This window comes from Salmo trutta, chromosome 9 (genome assembly GCF_901001165.1).
Source record: "Salmo trutta chromosome 9, fSalTru1.1, whole genome shotgun sequence".
Classification (NCBI taxonomy): domain Eukaryota; kingdom Metazoa; phylum Chordata; class Actinopteri; order Salmoniformes; family Salmonidae; genus Salmo; species Salmo trutta.
Window position 1 is genome coordinate 13,713,725 of NC_042965.1, and position 17,006 is coordinate 13,730,730.

A 17,006-nucleotide genomic window follows, 5' to 3' on the forward strand; every position below is an offset into this window, starting at 1 on the left:
TGGAGTAGAATGGCCCGTACTGAAGAGCTCAGTGTCTTTCAACGTGGTACCATCATAGGATGCCACCTTTCCAACAAGTCAGTTCATCAAATTTCTGCCTTGGTAGAGCTGCCCTGGTCAAGTGCTGTTATTGTGGAGTGTAAACGTCTAGGAGCAACAATTGCTCAGCCGCGAAGTGGTAGGTCACACAAGCTCATAGAACGGGTCCGGCAAGTGCTGAAGCTTGTAGACTTTTATTCAAGTAGAAGTTTACTGGGTGATTTTTACTTTAACTTGAGTCATTTTCTATTAAGGTATCTTTACTTTTACTTAAATATGACAATGGGGTACTTTTTTCATCAATGGGATGAATTGGAACGCCGACTGCGAGCCAGGTCTAATCGCCCAACATCAGTCAGACCCCACTAATGCTCTTGTGGCTGAATGGAAGCAAGTCCCCGCAGCAATGTTCCAACATCTAGTGGAAACCCTTACCAGAAGAGTGGGGGCTGTATTAGCAGCAAAGGGGGGACCAACTCCATATTAATGCCCATGATTTTGGAATGAGATGTTCGACGAGCACGTGTCCACATACTTTTGACCATGTAGTGTATTTCCTTGTATTTACTGATTAACAGTAATAGCAGAATCTCACACAAATAACCACAGCTAGGCTTACTGCTCTCATAGGCCTGCCCATCTTTAGATCAGTGGTCTTCATCTTAAGATGTGCTTCCCTCAATTGTCAGGCTTATGGCTTTATTATAATACTACATTACAAGAGAACTAAGTGCATGAATAAATTCTCTTTAAACATATTTCAGAACAAAACTAATATTGCTCATATGTGCTGTTCCTGATTTGAGTGCTTTATATATATATATATACACACACAATAAACGAAATTCAATAAATAGAAATTACAAAAATAAAATCAAACATCTGAGAAATAACGTCTTCTATAGGCCTAATATGTTGCAAATAGACCCAAGTAAAACTGAAACTAAAACAAGCTGAAACAAGTCAAACAAACTGACTTCTTCCTGCAAAGTGGCTAAAAGAAGTGATCCTGTTTCACTTCATGTATTCTTATTGTGAACTACCAAAATGAATTTAATCTAACATGCCATGCGTTAGATAAAAACATAAAATATTGACACTGCTATCACCTAAAACATAGTGGTATTACTTGATATGGTACTTCTGTGTCAATGCATGTGTGTTGGTACAGAGCTGCAGCAGACACAAAAACATGCAGTACGTATATAACGTACACACTATAAGAAAATAGGAATGACAAAATCAGTGGTGTCACTTCAACAAGAGTTGTTGTCGCTCCTCTGCATGTGATGCATTACAATTGTGGTGGTTGATAACAGTGTGGTGGAAGCTAATGATCGTTAGTGCAGTGTTTACAGGAAATATGGTGTCGTTGTTCTGGGTGGAATGACTCTCTCTGAGTCGGGCACTGCCCGGAACAGCTTGGGCTCCCTCGTATTGGCGTCTTTGAAGACCATGATGGAGGCAATGTTGCCGCAGCGATAGCAGTAGTTAGGAGCCGACCAGACTGTGACCAGCTTCTCATCAAACATGAACTTGTAACCCTCATGGACTAACTGGTGTGCCCGACAGATCAACTTCAAGTCGTTGATGTGAGCAAACTGCACATCGAGGGATATATAATGAAAAAAGAAAGACAGTGAGATAAATGTGAATGTGAGAAAAAAAAACATTACTATTACCCATTTCATATACAGTAACAGTCAAAAGTTTGGAGACCTACTCATTCAAGGGTTTTTCTTAATTTTTACTATTTTCTACATTGCAGAATAATAGTGAAGACATCAAAACTATGAAATAACACATATGGAATCATGTAGTAACCAAAAAAAAGTGTTAAACAAATCAAAATATATTTTATATTTGAGATTCTAGTAGCCACCCTTTGCCTGGATGACAGCTTTGCACACTCTTGGCATTCTCTCAACCAGCTTCATGAGGTAGTCACCTGAATGCATTTCAATTAACAGCTGTGCCTTGTTAAAATAATTTGTGGAATTTCTTTCCTTCTTAATGCGTTTGAGTCAATCAATTGTGTTGTGACAAGGTAGGGGTGGTATACAGAAGATAGCCCTATTTGGTAAAATAGCTCAAATAAGCAAAGAGAAATGACAGTCCATCATTACTTTAAGACATGAATGTGTCAATCCGGAAAATTTCAAGAACTTTGAATGTTTCTTCAAGTGCAGTCGCAAAAACCATCAAGCACTATGATGAAACTGGCTATAATGGGGACCGTCACAGGAATGGAAGACTCAGAGTTACCTCTGCTGCAGAGGATAAGTTCATTAGAGTTAACTGCACCTCTAACTGCAGCCCAAATAAATGCTTCACAGGGTTCAAGTAACAGACACATCTCAACATCAACTGTTCAGAGAAGACTGCATGAGTCAGGCCTTCATGGTCGAATTGCTGCAAAGAAAACCACTAAAGGACACCAATAAGAAGAAGAGACTTGCTTGGGCCAAGAAACACGAGCAATGGACATTAGACCGGTGGAAATCTGTCCTTTGGTCTGATGAGTCCAATTTAAGATTTTTGGTTCCAACAGCCATGGATTTGTGAGATACAGAGTAGGTGAAGGGATGATCTCTGCATGTGTGGTTCCCACCGTGAAGCATGGAGGAGGAGGTGTGATGGTGTGGGGGTGCTTTGCTGGTGACACTGTCAGTGATTTATTTAGAATTCAAGGCACACTTAACCAGCATGGCTACCACAGCATTCTGCAGCGATACACCATCCCATCTGGTTTGCGCTTAGTGGGACTATCATTTGTTTTTCAACAGGACAATGTCCCAACACACATCCAGGCTGTGTAAGGGCTATTTGACAAAGAAGGAGAGTGATGGAGTGCTGCATCAGATGACCTGGCCTCCACAATCACCCGACCTCAACCCAATTGAGATGGTTTGGGATGAGTTGGACTGCAGGGTGAAGGAAAAGCAGCCAACAAGTGCTCAGCATATGTGGGAACTCCTTCAAGACTGTTGGAAAAGCATTCCAGATGAAGCTGGTAGTAAAAATAAAGAAAAACCTTTGGATACACCAACTCCTTATGTCTATTACCGTGTGAATTTGACAATGTACTCACCTCATTGGTGACCTTTGCACCAAACAGCCACCCAGCTCCCCTGGGGCTGATGGCCCAGGTGTCCACATCCTCGGGGTCTGACCACACAAGGTCACAGAATGCTCCCTTGTGGGGGATCTCCTGGTTACGCTCAATGGTTCTGATCTGGTCCAGGGTCTTTATGTCCGGGGAGAGGCCCCCATGAACACACAGAATCTGCTCATCCATCAGCTGGCACAACAAAACAACCAAAGCACAGCATTAGAATGCTGAGTAAATGAGACAGTAGAAAATATCTTCATGTTGGCTTGATATGCTAAAATTGTGTCTGTTACTGCAGGAAATCAGAAATACAAAGCAATAGAGTTATACTCACCGCTGCAACTGTTAACATATCAAACACTTTGGTACAGTAGCGCCAGGCATTTGCATTTCCATATTTGGTTTGGCATTCATCTGAAAGGCAACATAGACCAGGAACATCCCATTTATAACCAGAGCACCTGGAGTCAAGGGTTTGCAATGTACATCAATTACAAATGTGTTAATACAACATTTGGTTGGGTTGGATATGGTGAATTAATGATGAAGAAAATCTCACCATAAAATCCGTACACTTGGGTTATCTGCCTGCTTTCGTGGTTTCCTCTTAAAAGCGTGATGCGGTCAGGCCATTTCGCTTTTAACACCAGCAGGTATGTGAGCGTCTCCAAGCTGTAATAACCCCGGTCAACAAAATCACCCTGGAGAGAAACAAATACACAATCCTGATGGGTACATTATTGATGGACGTTGTAAACAATATGAAAAACAAGGCAACCGTTTCACTAATGTAAGTCACTAAATGACTAAAATGTAACAGCAAACATGTTGTCCCCCATGAATGATGCAGCTTCTGACTAACACATTTCAGTTAATTACTACAGCTTGGGCCGATCAGTCATTTCGTAAAGGCCCGGATCTTTATGGCAAGACGCATCATTCACCCACATTTCGTCAAAATTGGCCCAGCTGTCTGAGATATCGCATGTGATTTAAAGCCAATTTATGCTTGATCCCAAAATATGGTCAGAGGCGTCGTGTGACACAATTGCGGAACCTCCAGAGGCATGCAGAAGCAAAAATGAGTTTCGTACTGTATCGCCATGCGCCTCGAAAATGTTGTAACAATACGGAGTGCTCTGAATAGCTCCGCATTGACATGATTGGTTGACCGTAGGTGAGGCCCTGTATAAACACAAAGTCACTTCCTTTACAACTTATTTTGGGTCACAGCACATTCGGGTGTGGAAGGGAATTAAATTGTAGACCAGTTAAACAAAAGAGCTTTGAAACAAGATATAATTGATATTGATGTTCCACTGGGTAAAGGTGAGGCCAAATGTAGGATCAGAGCCATTTTGATAGATGTGTGGCAGAAGAGATGGGACTCTGAGCCCAAGGGCCGGCATTTATATGCCCTCCAAAGAAAGGTTGTGGACCAAGATTCAAAGGTCAGTTTAGGAAGGAAGAAGTGGCGTTTGCTCGATTGTGCTTAGGACATTGCACATTGAACTCGCCATTACATCTGGTTGGCAAGCATGTGAATGGTTTGTGTCTGGAGTGTATGGTGGATTAAACCGTGGAGCATGTGTTGTTATATTGTTGTAAGTGTGTTGAAGAGAGGGAAATGTTGAAGTGTTGGGTCAATGAGGTTCAACAGGTTTGGAAGGGATTCGGGGGATGGTCTATTAGAAGTTAGTAGGGCTCTTTTTTATTTTCTCAGAAGTACTGAGTTAGGTAGGAGGATTTAGAAATGTTGTAAACCGTGATTGACCACACACTAAAGCACAGTAGGTGGCTGGCATGCACCTTTCACATTTGTTTGTGGTCTGCCATTATATCATAGAAGAAGAAGGCAACATCCTTCACAACAGCTCAGCACTGCTCCGCAAAGCGCAACAAGTATGAATGCCCTGACTTCTGCAGAGGCTGTATCACGTAAATGCTGCTTGGCCAATGCAGACGTCAGATTGTCCATGTAGCGCCTTTAACTTATGAACAGGCGGACGGAGACAGATCCAGTCGGGGACAACAATAACATAAATGGGAGTGGACGAGGGGACAATAGTTGAGTTTATACCCACCATGAAAATATAGCTTGTCTCTGGGACCTGTCCTCCGGTTCTGAAGAGTTCACACAGATCATAAAACTAATTGAATGAAGAAGAAACAACCAAGTTAACTTCAGAATTACTGGAAATTAAAGAAGGGAAAGAAATAGAATGTAAGAAAAGAAATATTTCGCAACGATGCTGTATGGCTGTGAGGGTCAATGAAGTAGCCTACCTGCCCGTGTATATCCCCACACACTGTCACTGGGGTGGACACAGGTTGGACATTGGATTCCTCTAGCAATAGGTCACATACATAGTCACATAACCTCTGAGGAAACAAAACACACACACTCTTAGAATATGGAGGAGTCTGATGTGATGTAATGCCCAAGCAATGATTTAATGAATGAATGTCATAATAGCAACTTCGATAAACTAGTGACAACTAAGTTCCTGAGAGGCGCAGTGCTCTAGGACATTGCATCTCAGTGCTAGAGGAGTCACTACAGACCCTGGTTCGATTCCAGACTGTATCACAACGGCTGTGATTGGGAGTCCCATAGGGCAGCGCACAATTAGGGCAGCGCACAATTGGCCCAGCGTCGTTAGGGTTTGGCAGGGATAGGCCGTCATTGTAAATAAGAATTTGTTCTTAATGTTCTTAACTGACTTGCCTAGTTAAATAAAGGTTACATCAAATAAATAAAAGCTACTGTAAATGGCACATTTTATATCATACCAATAATTTCGTCGAGCATGATGATGGCATTCATTGAATTCATATTCTTGGTTATAATGGCATCACAGTCTGTATGTGTGATTTTAGGTCAGCTTAGATAGTCTATGATTTAGAAGTGATAGCCATTTTGCCATTGTTTAGGTCTGATAAGTAGGCTACTTACTGTACGTGCTGCTCATCGGCCTTATTTCAGTGATCGCCATTGCGAAGGCAGGGATTCTCACCTTGAGGTCGTTTTCAGGTAAATATTTACACTGCTTGGCAATCTCCTCGTATTTATCCAGGTCCAGTGGCGCCATTGTATCAGCTGTTCGCTAAAATGTTTCTAGCCTACTTAGCCTACATGTTTGATTCCGTCTAGCGGATTTACTGAATAGTTTGCGTTGTGCTGCCATCTGCTGTGTGGGTTATGTACTACTTTTGGGCCCCAGATCCCCGGACAATGTATATTGTGGGCTCTTTAAGGATGATCTAATCATATAATCAAATGCTTAATTATTGAGTGTAACAGCTCTGTTTCTTTGATCTTGATCTTGTTGGGCAGGTCATGTCACTGCTGATGAATGACTGTAGACGACAGGTGTTTAGGCCAATAGTGGAGCTCGCACACAGTAGAAACAATGGGTGATTAGGCTACAGCGTAGGCATAATAAACATCCCCATCTTTTTTTCTCGAGTCTAGGCCTAAAGTCCTGGATAGCTTACTTTTTCATAATGTTGCAGCTTATAGGGAGTACATCGATTAAATATGTTATTTCATGAATAGCCAAGGCCTAATGTCCCATAATCGAATGGATGTAATGTTTAGTCTAGGCTATAATCATAAAATAACGTAATTTTAGATTATTTATATTTGTTTTAAAGTGTGTCAAATGAAAAATCAAACATATTACTCATTGCACTCATCGCGCACTGGCTCACGATTACGCATTGAACCAATCAAATGACTTTGCGATGGGAAAACAAACGCACCTAACCATACCACGAGACCTCCCCTCAATGCCCTCATTGGCTGAAGGGTATGACAATCCACAGCGTTTCCTTTCATTGCGCTGGGCTAGGTTGAACTGAAAGTGAAGTCAAGAAGCTGCGGGTAGTTCGGTTCGTAATCACTGGGTAGCAATTGCGAACAGCATAGGCTAGTCCATTCAGGGAAAGGTCTGAGACAGACCATTACTAAGGCTTTACATGGAGAGCTGAAATTGAATATGAGGTTAACGGCCTTAATGATGTACATATCCCCGGCTTTGCTATTTATTTTGTATATTGGATTTTCTGATGCTGCACCTCGCATCAACTCCTACAATGCGTCGCCTATCTCCAGGAAGCCTCGCTCAGGATCCGAGAGCTTGGAGCAGCTCTACACCACCTTGCCCAATCGTTTACCTGAGGACAGGTTTGTGCTCGGCCTAGTAACTGGGCTCACGCCGTCCCCCACAATTGTCTCCGCCAGAGCAACCAGCAAAACGATACAGGTCTCCACGATTCCGGTCTCGCCAACCGCAACCACAATTCAGCCACCGACAACGGACCCTATAACCCCAAAGCCAAGCATAGAAATAATTTCAACCCCTAGACAACAAATAATGGCGTTGAGCTCCAGAACATCAAATTCAAGCAAAAGATCCACTGATGCGCGATCAGTTTTTCCCCCAGAAAAAACGCTGCAGACCATGGTCTCCATGGTTTCTCAGCGGACGACAAATGATGCGTGGTCTTCAGATAACATCGATGCAAAGATTACCTCCGACAATAGTCAAGGTGAGCCTATGTTGGCGCTTAGATGTGATAAGAATAAAATATATAATGTTCCAAGGCGCATCAATTGTTATGTTATATTGTGTTGTGTATAGAATACCCTCTGCCACACCTCCACAATGGATACACCTCATTAGACTGATAGCCTATATGGAATTTTACTCTCTGACCTTTAATCACCTCACACATTCACTTATGTTTGCAGAAATGTCCCTTTTCATGCAAAAAAATACAAATAATCTAACATGTAACCAAAGGCACAACCAAAACGTCCGCAGTATGTCTTTTGACGCAGAGCGCAGGCAGGCGAAGAAACTGAGATTGTAGAAACAATAGATCGTGGACCTCAAACCATGGACGGCGGTCTCCTTGCAAAATGATCAGACGTAACTAAATGATCCATATGAATTAGGACATACTGGTTCCAGAGTAGTATTACTATAGGCTACGTTTGGCGCTCCCAGAGATGGTGGGGCCTTTATTAGGTAGGCTATGTATGTGACATGCATAAGTGTGTCAGATATTATGGTGATTGCATGGGAGAGGGAAGGGGGAGGCTGTTTATCCCTTGTTTTTATTCATCCATCCACACAGACTTCTCCATGTCTGCATATAATTGCCACCATGATATGGTTTATTTTTCCTACAAGCAGACAACACGTGTCCGTTTGGACAGTGGTTTGATCCCCGTGGCCTTTGTGTCTATTTAACATCCTTAGACCGATGGGGGACGGGAATGTTACCCCACATCCAATCAAAATGAGCAGACCAAGACATGAATGAGCCAGCACTGTTACAACCTTAGCGGTTTATGTTGTCTCCCACCTCCCCCGTCTCTGGCCCCGCTGTTCTGCGGTTCAAGTACTGCATGACGATAAACGTTCCGTCCCCTCCAATGTAGAGTTTGGGGTGAGCAACACTTGAAAGTCTACACACCCCTTCCACATTCTTCACATTTTACTGCCTTAAAATTGAATGTAAAAAGGGATTAAATGTGATCCCCCCCACCCCATAGATGTACACTTCCTAATCCACATTTTCAAAAAGAAAGAACAATTATATAAAAATGTCCTAATTACTAAGAAATACCAAATTAGAATATATTGATTGCAGCTGGGAATCATTTTGAATAAGATTCTACCAACCTAGGACAACTCTTAGGGAATGAATTTTTTAAAGCAGATTTAAAATCAGGATGGAGAAGTGACCATTCAGGAACACTCAACACCTCTTGGAAATCCATTCTGGAATTGCCCCACTCTATCCTTGGGTTAGGTTTTCAGATTTTCAGAAGACTGGGTGGATTTTCTTATGCTCCTTTCATATTTATTTTGATCCTAACAAACTCCCCAGTCCTTTCCGGTGACAAGCCTACCCATAACATGATGCTGGCACCACAATACTTGAAAATACAAAGACATCAACAACATGGATTACAGGCAACATCCGCATCGAGCTAAAGGCTAGAGCTGACGCTTTCAAGGCGCGGGACACTAATCCAGATGCTTGTAAGAATGCCCACAGATGAACCATTAAACAGGCAAAGCATCAATACAGGACTTAGATTGAATCCTACTACACTGGCTCTGACACTCGTCAGATGTTGCAGGGCTTGAAAAATACTACGGACTACAAAGGGAAACCCAGCTGCGAAATGCCCAGTGACGCGAGCCTACCAGACGAGCTAAATGCCTTTTATGCTTGCTTTCGAGGCAAGAAACACTGAAGCATGCATGAGAGCACCAACTGTTCTGGACAACTGTGTGATCATGCTCTCTGTAGCCCATATGAGCAAGACCTTTAAACAGGTCAACATTCACAAAGCCGCGGGGCCAGACGGATTACCAGGACGTGTACTCAAAGCATGCCCTGACCAACTGGCAAGTGTCTTCAGTGACATTTTAAACTTCTCCCTGACTGAGTCTGTAATACCTACATGTTTCAAACAAACCACCATATTCCCTGTGCCCACTATGCTAAGGACCCTGGGACTAAACACCTCCCTCTGCAACTGGATCCTGGACTTCCTGACGGACCGCCCCCAGGTGGTAAGGGTTGGCAACAAAACATCTGCCACACTGATCCTCAACACTGGGGCCCCTCAGGGGTGCGTGCTTAATCCCATCCTGCACTCCCTGTTCACCCATCACTGCGTGGCCAAGCACAACTCAAACACCATCATTAAGTTTGCTGACGAAACAACAGTGGTAGGCCTGATCACCGACAACGATGAGACAGCCTATAGGGAGATGGTCAGAGACCTGGCTGTGTGGTGCCAGGACAACAACTCTCCCTCAATGTGAGCAACACAAAGGAGCTGATCGTGGACTATAGGAAAAGGAGGGCTGAACAGGCCCCCATTAACCTTGACGGGGCTGAAGTGGAGCGGGTCGAGAGTTTCAAGTTCCTTGGTGTCCACATCTACAGCTACACCATCGAGAGCATCCTGACCGGTTGCATCACCTCCTGGTATGGCAACTGCTCGGTATCTGACTGTAAGGCGCTTACGGCCCAGTACATCACTGGGGCCAAGCTTCCTGACATCCAGGACCTACAGTTGAAGTGGGAAGTTTACATACACCTTAGCCAAATACATTTAAACTCAGTTTTTTACAATTCCTGACTTTTAATCCTAGTAAAAAATTTCCTTACTTAGGTCAGTTAGGATCACCACTTTATTTTAATAATGTGAAATGTCAGAATTATAGTAGAGAGAATGATTTATTTCAGCTTTTATTTCTTTCATCACATACCCAGTGGGTCAGAAGTACATGCACTCAATTAGTATTTGGTAGCATTGCCTTTAAATTGTTTAATTTGGGTCAAACATTTCGGGTAGCCTTCCACAAGCTTCCCACAATAAGTTGGGTGAATTTTGGCCCATTCCTCCTGACAGAGCTGGTGTAACTGAGTCAGGTTTGTAGGCCTCCTTCGTTTTTGATTTGTTTTATAATTATTTTTCACTTTAGTTTATTTAGTAAATATTTTCTTAACTATTTCTTGAACTGCATTGTTGGTTAAGGGCTTGTAAGTAAGCATTTCACGGTAAGGTCTACACCTGTTGTATTTGGTTTGAACATTGTATTCATTCCACATTACTGACCTGTATGAAAGTGAAAGGAAGGAAGCTTGTTTAAAAAATCCCCTCCAAATCATCCATTCTGTTTGCAACAAGGCCGTTAAGTAAAGCTTATTACATGCTCTACGCAGACGGGAGATTCGCAGTGTTGCAATGCCTTTTTTTGTCACAAAAGGGGCAGCTTCTTGTAATACGCATCACCTATTGTGAAATGGTAGAACCTGCTGTAGCTAACTAGCTAGCCATGTGTTTTTTTTCTCCATGACCAAAACATGATGACCTCAACGCTAGGGTGCGATGAGCCAAGTAAAGCCCCCCAGGCCAAACCCTCCCCAGGGAATGAACCTGGGTCTGTAATAATGCCTCTAGCACTGCAATACAGTGCCTTAGACCGCTGCACCACTCGGGAGGCCAGGGCATATTTTTCTATTATAAATCTGACTAATTCACATGCAGATGTGGGAAAAGGCTAACTAGCTTGCTATGTTTTTAGCCAGGCTAAAGCCAGCTAGCCAGGCTGCCAGCTAACTACTACCAAATATTTTTATAACTAACCCAAGATAGACCACAGCCTATTGTTTCCAAATGAATCATAATGCGCAGAAGAAGGGAGGTGGGCAGAGCCAAGCATGAGCTAGCGAGATGGTATTGGCGTGTTCTAGCATGTACAGTGCCTTCAGAAAATATTCATATCAATTTACTTATTCCACATTATGTTGTGTTACAGCCTTAATTCAAAATGTATTAAATATCAATTTCTGAACACGTCGTGGATCTACATTTACATTTAAATGTGTCCACCATGTCCACATTGTGTCCATTCCCGCGCAATATTCAAATGCCAGTATGCGTTCTACAATGGTGGAATAGGCAAAATATGATAATAACAAAACAGCTTATGGCAGTAGCTACCTACTGTAGCTAAGTAGCCAGCTAACCTCTGTAGCTAGCCAGCAAGCTAATATAGCAAGCAACGTCGCCCACTGTATGCGCTTTCGGTAGCCTGATTGCACCCAGACTGAGGAGAAATCCGCACACAATGCACCCTGACCACAGACAGATCTGAACACAATCAGACCACAAAGCGACTTTTTTGTCTTTTCAATGCGAGATTCGTATTCTGATAGCAGAAGTCGCATGTAAGTGTCAAGTGTAGACATGACCATTGGAACGTTCTAGCATGTACAGTGCCTTCAGAAAGTATTCATACCCCTTGAGTTATTCCACATTTGTTGTGTTAGTCTGAATTCAAAATGTATAAAATATTTTTTCTCATCCATCTACACACGATACCCCTTAATGACAAAGTGAAAACATGTTTTTAGACATTTTTGCAAATGTATTGAAAATGATATGCCGAAATATCTCATTTGCATAAGTAACAAAGTCGCTTGTGGTCTGATTGTGTTCAGAACTGTCTGACCACTTCAGAAGGTGGTCAGGGTGAACCACAGGAGGCTGCTGAGGGGAGGAAGGCTCATAATAATGGCCGGAACAGAGCAAATGGAATGGAATTAAACATCTGGAAACCATGTGTTTGATGTATTTGATACCATTCCACTTATTCCACTCCAGTCATTAACACAAGCACACTCTCTCCAATTAAGGTGCCACCAACCTCCTGTGATTTGCACATTCTTTAAAAAATTCATCAAGCTCTGTCAAGTTGGTTGCTGTTCATTGCTAGACGGTCATTTTCAAGTCTTGCCATAGATTTTTAAACCGATTTAAGTCAAAACTGTAACTAGGCCACTCAGGAACATTTTAATGTGGTCTTGGTAAGCAACTCCAGCAGTAGAGGCTGGTGGGAGGAGCTATAGGAGGACGGGCTCATAGTAATGGCTGGAATGGAATAAATCGAACAGTATCAAACACATGGAAAACACGTTTGACTCCATTCCATTTCAGTCATTACAATGAGCACGTCCTCTTATAGCTCCTCCCACCAGCCTCCACTGAACTGTAGTGTCTATTTGGCCTTGTGTTTTGGGTTATTGTCTTGCTGAAAGGAGAATTCATCTCCCAGTGTCTGGTGGAAAGCAGACTGAACCAGGTTTTCCTCTAGGATTTTGCCTGTACTTAGCACCATTCGATTTCTTTTTTATCCTGAAAAACTCCTTAAAGATTACAAGCATACCCATAACTTAATGCAGCCACCACTATGCTTGAAAATGAAGAGTGGTACTCAGTAATGTGTTGTATTGGATTTGCCCCAAACATAATACTTTGTATTCAGGACAAAAAGTTAATTGCTTTGCCACATTTTTTCAGTATTACTTTAGTGCCTTGTTGCAAACAGGATGCATGTTTTGTAATATTTTTATTCTGTACAGGCTTCCTTTTCACTCTGCCAACTAGGTTAGTATTGCGGAGAACTACAATGTTGTTGATCCATTCTCAGTTTTCTCCTTTCACAGCTATTAAATTTTAAAGTCACTATTGGCCTCATGGTGAAATTCCTGAGCGGTTTCCTTCCTCTCTGACAACTGAGTTAGGGAGGACACCTGTATTTTTGTAGTGACTGGGTGTATGCATACATATCCCCACCGCAACCACAGGCAGGTTCAACACACCTATGTTTGTTGTTGTTGAATGCTGTCGAACGACGAAACTGAAACCTGAACTAAAGACCTTGGTTTAAGAGCTGACAGTGTTTTTATATACTGTTATTTTATTTTGAATCCTGCAGCTGTGTTGGGATAAATTGCTGTGAGTGCTGCTATCTGTCCCGGGGTCCTGCCAGATTCTGTATAGGGGGAGAGACGCAAAAGCCCAGCTAGCCTAGCTGGCTCGGCGGTCTCAAATGGAGCCCGCTATTGAACATTTCCAGCATTGCAGGAGCTGCGTTTACTTTGCTTTGTTCCGGGAGAATGTGGACCACGCTGACTTTCAATGTAGCAACTGCTTGCTTGCGAAGGACTACAGGAGTGAAGTAGCTACTTTTAGCAAGCAAGTAGCAAACCTACATAAGCTACTGGGGAACCCACGCCCACCTACCTATTTTTCTTCCACCCCAGTAGCTGGATGCCGCTCTGGTCTGGTGGAAGTTTCGCCGCTGTGTCGGCTTTCCACAGCCGACTGGCCGTTGCAAGGCAGGGTTCCATCCCCGAAGGGGTCTCCCCCTTCCCTGGAGAATGGAGCTGATCTTGACCCAACCAACCAGCCATGTAGGAACGTCACTCGCCTTGGAAGTCGAAGAAGGCGACCTCTGGCAATGGGGGTCTCCATGGAGATGTTGAGCCTGGAACTGACACAGACCAGAACCAGCTTTGCCGCCCTGGATCCAGAGGTTCCGGCGCCTTCGTCCTTGGTGGCTTCCCAATTAAGATCGGATCCAGAGGTACCTGCGTCTTTGTCCTCGGCTCTGTCTCCCTCTCCGGTGGCTTCTATCTCGGGTTCAGATCCTCAGAGCTCCCAGTCTCACCAGACCGTGAGGCTACCTGAGAGACCGGCCCATTCAACATCACCAACTGTCATCATAGGCAGCTCTATGGTGAAAAACATCTCGGTCCCCAAGGCAAAAACCCTGTTCTACACAGGAGCACGAGAACAGGACATAACAAGGCTGCTTCCTACCGTTCTACCACAGATGCCGGGAGCTGACACTGTCGTAGTCCATGTGGAGTCAAGCGACATCAGGAGAGCTAGCTCGGAACATTTGAAAATTGATTTAAAAAAAAATATTTTAGCATTAAAATACTAAAACAAAACGGCCAATAATTTCAGGTCCAGTACCATCGTTGGTAAATGATCCAAGACCAGCTCAGTTAATCCCTACCATTGTGACAATGAGTCGTCATAATGCGGCATCAAATGTACATGATCTTAGGGGCATTGGCGAACACAAATGTAGGTAATCTAATTTATGTACCCTTAATTGCACCGAATACATCTGTTTATCCTACAGCTATTGTAAGCAGTAATCATGAGCCTATAAACCAGAGTTACACTGTTAGCACTGAGGCGGTGTGCAATATTAGGAAGACCACTTTATGCAGCTCACCCTGCACTATCAGCTCCAATGTAAATAACATGAGTAAGTCTACCTCTGATAAGCTTCCCAGTAAAGCAACCCAGAAAAGTGCTAAAAATAGCCCATATTAACAAGGTCCATGAAGTCAATAACTTGCTTGTAACAGATGACATAGCCCATATTAACAAGGTCCATGAAGTCAATAACTTGCTTGTAACAGATGACATTCATATTCCGATTATCTCTGAAACTCACTTAGATTATACCTTTGATGATACAGTGGTAGCAATACATGGTTATAACATCTACCAAAAAGACAGAAATGCCAACGGAAGTGGTGTTGCGGTCTACAGTCGTGGCCAAAAGTTTTGAGAAAAACACAAATATAAATTTTCAAAGTCTGCTGCCTCAGTTTGTATGATGGCAATTTGCATACACTCCAGAATGTTATGAAGAGTGATCAGATTAATTGCAATTAACTGCAAAGTCCCTCTTAGCCATGCAAATTAACTGAATCCCCCCAAAATATTTCCACTGCATTTCAGCCCTGCCACAAAAGGACCAGCTGACATCATGTCAGTGATTCTCTCGTTAACACAGGTGTGAGTGTTGATGAGGACAAGGCTGGACATCACTCTGTCATGCTGATTGAGTTTGAATAACAGACTGGAAGCTTCAAAATTAAGGTGGTGCTTGGAATCATTGTTCTTCCTCTGTCAACCATGGTTACCTGCAAGGAAATATGTGCCGTCATCATTGCTTTGCACAAAAAGGGCTTCACAGGCAAGAATATTGCTGCCAGTAAGATTGCACCTAAATCATCCATTTATTGGATCATCAAGAACTTCAAGAAGAGAGGTTCAATTGTTGTGAAGAAGGCTTCAGGGCGCCCAAGAAAGTCCAGCAAGCGCCAGGACCGTCTCCTAAAGTTGATTCAGCTGCGGGATCGGGAGAGCTCTGCCATTCCAGAGCTTGCTCAGGAATGGCAGCAGGCAGGTGTGAGTTCATCTGCACGCACAGTGAGGCGAAGACTTTTGGAGGATGGCCTGGTGTCAAGAAAGGCAGCAAAGAAGCCACTTCTCTCCAGGAAAAACATCAGGGACAGACTGATATTCTGCAAAAGGTACAGGGATTGGACTGCTGAGGACTGGGGTAAAGTCATTTTCTCTGATGAATCCCCTTTCCGATTGTTTGGGGCATCCGGAAAAAAGCTTGTCCGGAGAAGACAAGGTGAGCGCTACCATCAGTCCTGTGTCATGCCAACAGTAAAGCATCCTGAGACCATTCATGTGTGGGGTTGCTTCTCAGCCAAGGGAGTGGGTTCACTCACAATTTTGCCTAAGAACACACCCATGAATAAAGAATGGTACCAACACATCCTCCGAGAGCAACTTCTCCCAACCATCCAGGAACAGTTTGGTGACGAACAATGCCTTTTCCAGCATGATGGAGCACATTGCCATAAGGCAAAATTGATAACTAAGTGGCTCGGGAAACAAAACATCGATATTTTGGGTCCATGGCCAGGAAACTCCCCAGACCTTAATCCCATTGAGAACTTGTGGTCAATCCTCAAGAGGCGGGTGGACAATCCTCAAGAGGTGGGTGGACAAACAAAATCCCCACAAATTCCAATCATTGATTATGCAAGAATGGGCTGCCATCAGTCAGGATGTGGCCCAGAGGTTAATTGACAGCATGTGTCATGATTGTGTGTAGAGAAGGACCAAGGCGCAGCGTACTCTGAGTTCCACATTTTATTTTAGTGAAACGTTACAACTAACAACAAGGGAAAAAGAAACAACCAACAAACCGTGACGACAGAGGTGCAACATGCACTGACTCAATAAGATCCCACAAACAACAGGTGGGAAAAGGCTGCCTAAATATGATCCCCAATCAGAGACAACGAGATACAGCTGCCTCTGATTGGGAACCATATCAGGCCAACATAGAAATACAAAACTAGAGTACCCACCCTAGTCACACCCTGACCTAACCAAAATATAGAATAAAAAGGATCTCTAAGGTCAGGGCGTGACAGTACCCCCCACCCCCCCTCCCTCCCCAAAGGTGCGGACTCCAGCCGCAAAACCTGACTCTATAGGGGAGGGTCCGGGTGGGCATCTAGCCTCGGTGGCGGCTACGGTGTGGGACGTAAACCCTGCTCCGCTCGCGGATCCGCCATTTTCGGTGGCGACTCTGGTGCGAGGATCGTCGCAGGACGCTCCGGACCGGGAACTGTCGCCGGA

General features: G+C 43.5%; 2 protein-coding genes across 4 annotated transcripts in view; one reads left to right on the forward strand and one right to left on the reverse strand.

Moving 5' to 3' along the window:
* Window positions 1-657: 657 nt before the first annotated feature.
* Window positions 658-17,006, reverse strand: part of LOC115199941 (serine/threonine-protein phosphatase 6 catalytic subunit) — a 44,608-nt gene continuing 28,259 nt past the window's right edge. Inside the window, exons 1-7 of one of the 3 annotated variants that reach the window (XM_029762502.1) lie at window positions 6,169-6,450; window positions 5,438-5,533; window positions 5,236-5,301; window positions 3,711-3,852; window positions 3,486-3,565; window positions 3,131-3,340; window positions 658-1,640 (exon numbers count right to left, since the gene is read on the reverse strand). In XM_029762502.1, the coding sequence (XP_029618362.1) occupies window positions 1,392-1,640; window positions 3,131-3,340; window positions 3,486-3,565; window positions 3,711-3,852; window positions 5,236-5,301; window positions 5,438-5,533; window positions 6,169-6,243 (918 nt within the window). In that variant the 5' untranslated portion in view covers window positions 6,244-6,450 and the 3' untranslated portion in view covers window positions 658-1,391. Of the gene's footprint in view, window positions 1,641-3,130; window positions 3,341-3,485; window positions 3,566-3,710; window positions 3,853-5,235; window positions 5,302-5,437; window positions 5,534-6,107; window positions 6,451-17,006 lie in introns of those variants that run through there. The other 2 variants (XM_029762504.1, XM_029762503.1) reach the window with 2 other exon arrangements.
* The window catches only part of LOC115199938 (multiple epidermal growth factor-like domains protein 9), a 34,293-nt gene continuing 24,223 nt past the window's right edge, over window positions 6,937-17,006 (forward strand). Inside the window, exon 1 of the mRNA XM_029762500.1 lies at window positions 6,937-7,705. Within this exon, the coding sequence (XP_029618360.1) occupies window positions 7,153-7,705 (553 nt within the window). The 5' untranslated portion in view covers window positions 6,937-7,152. The remainder of the gene's footprint in view (window positions 7,706-17,006) is intronic.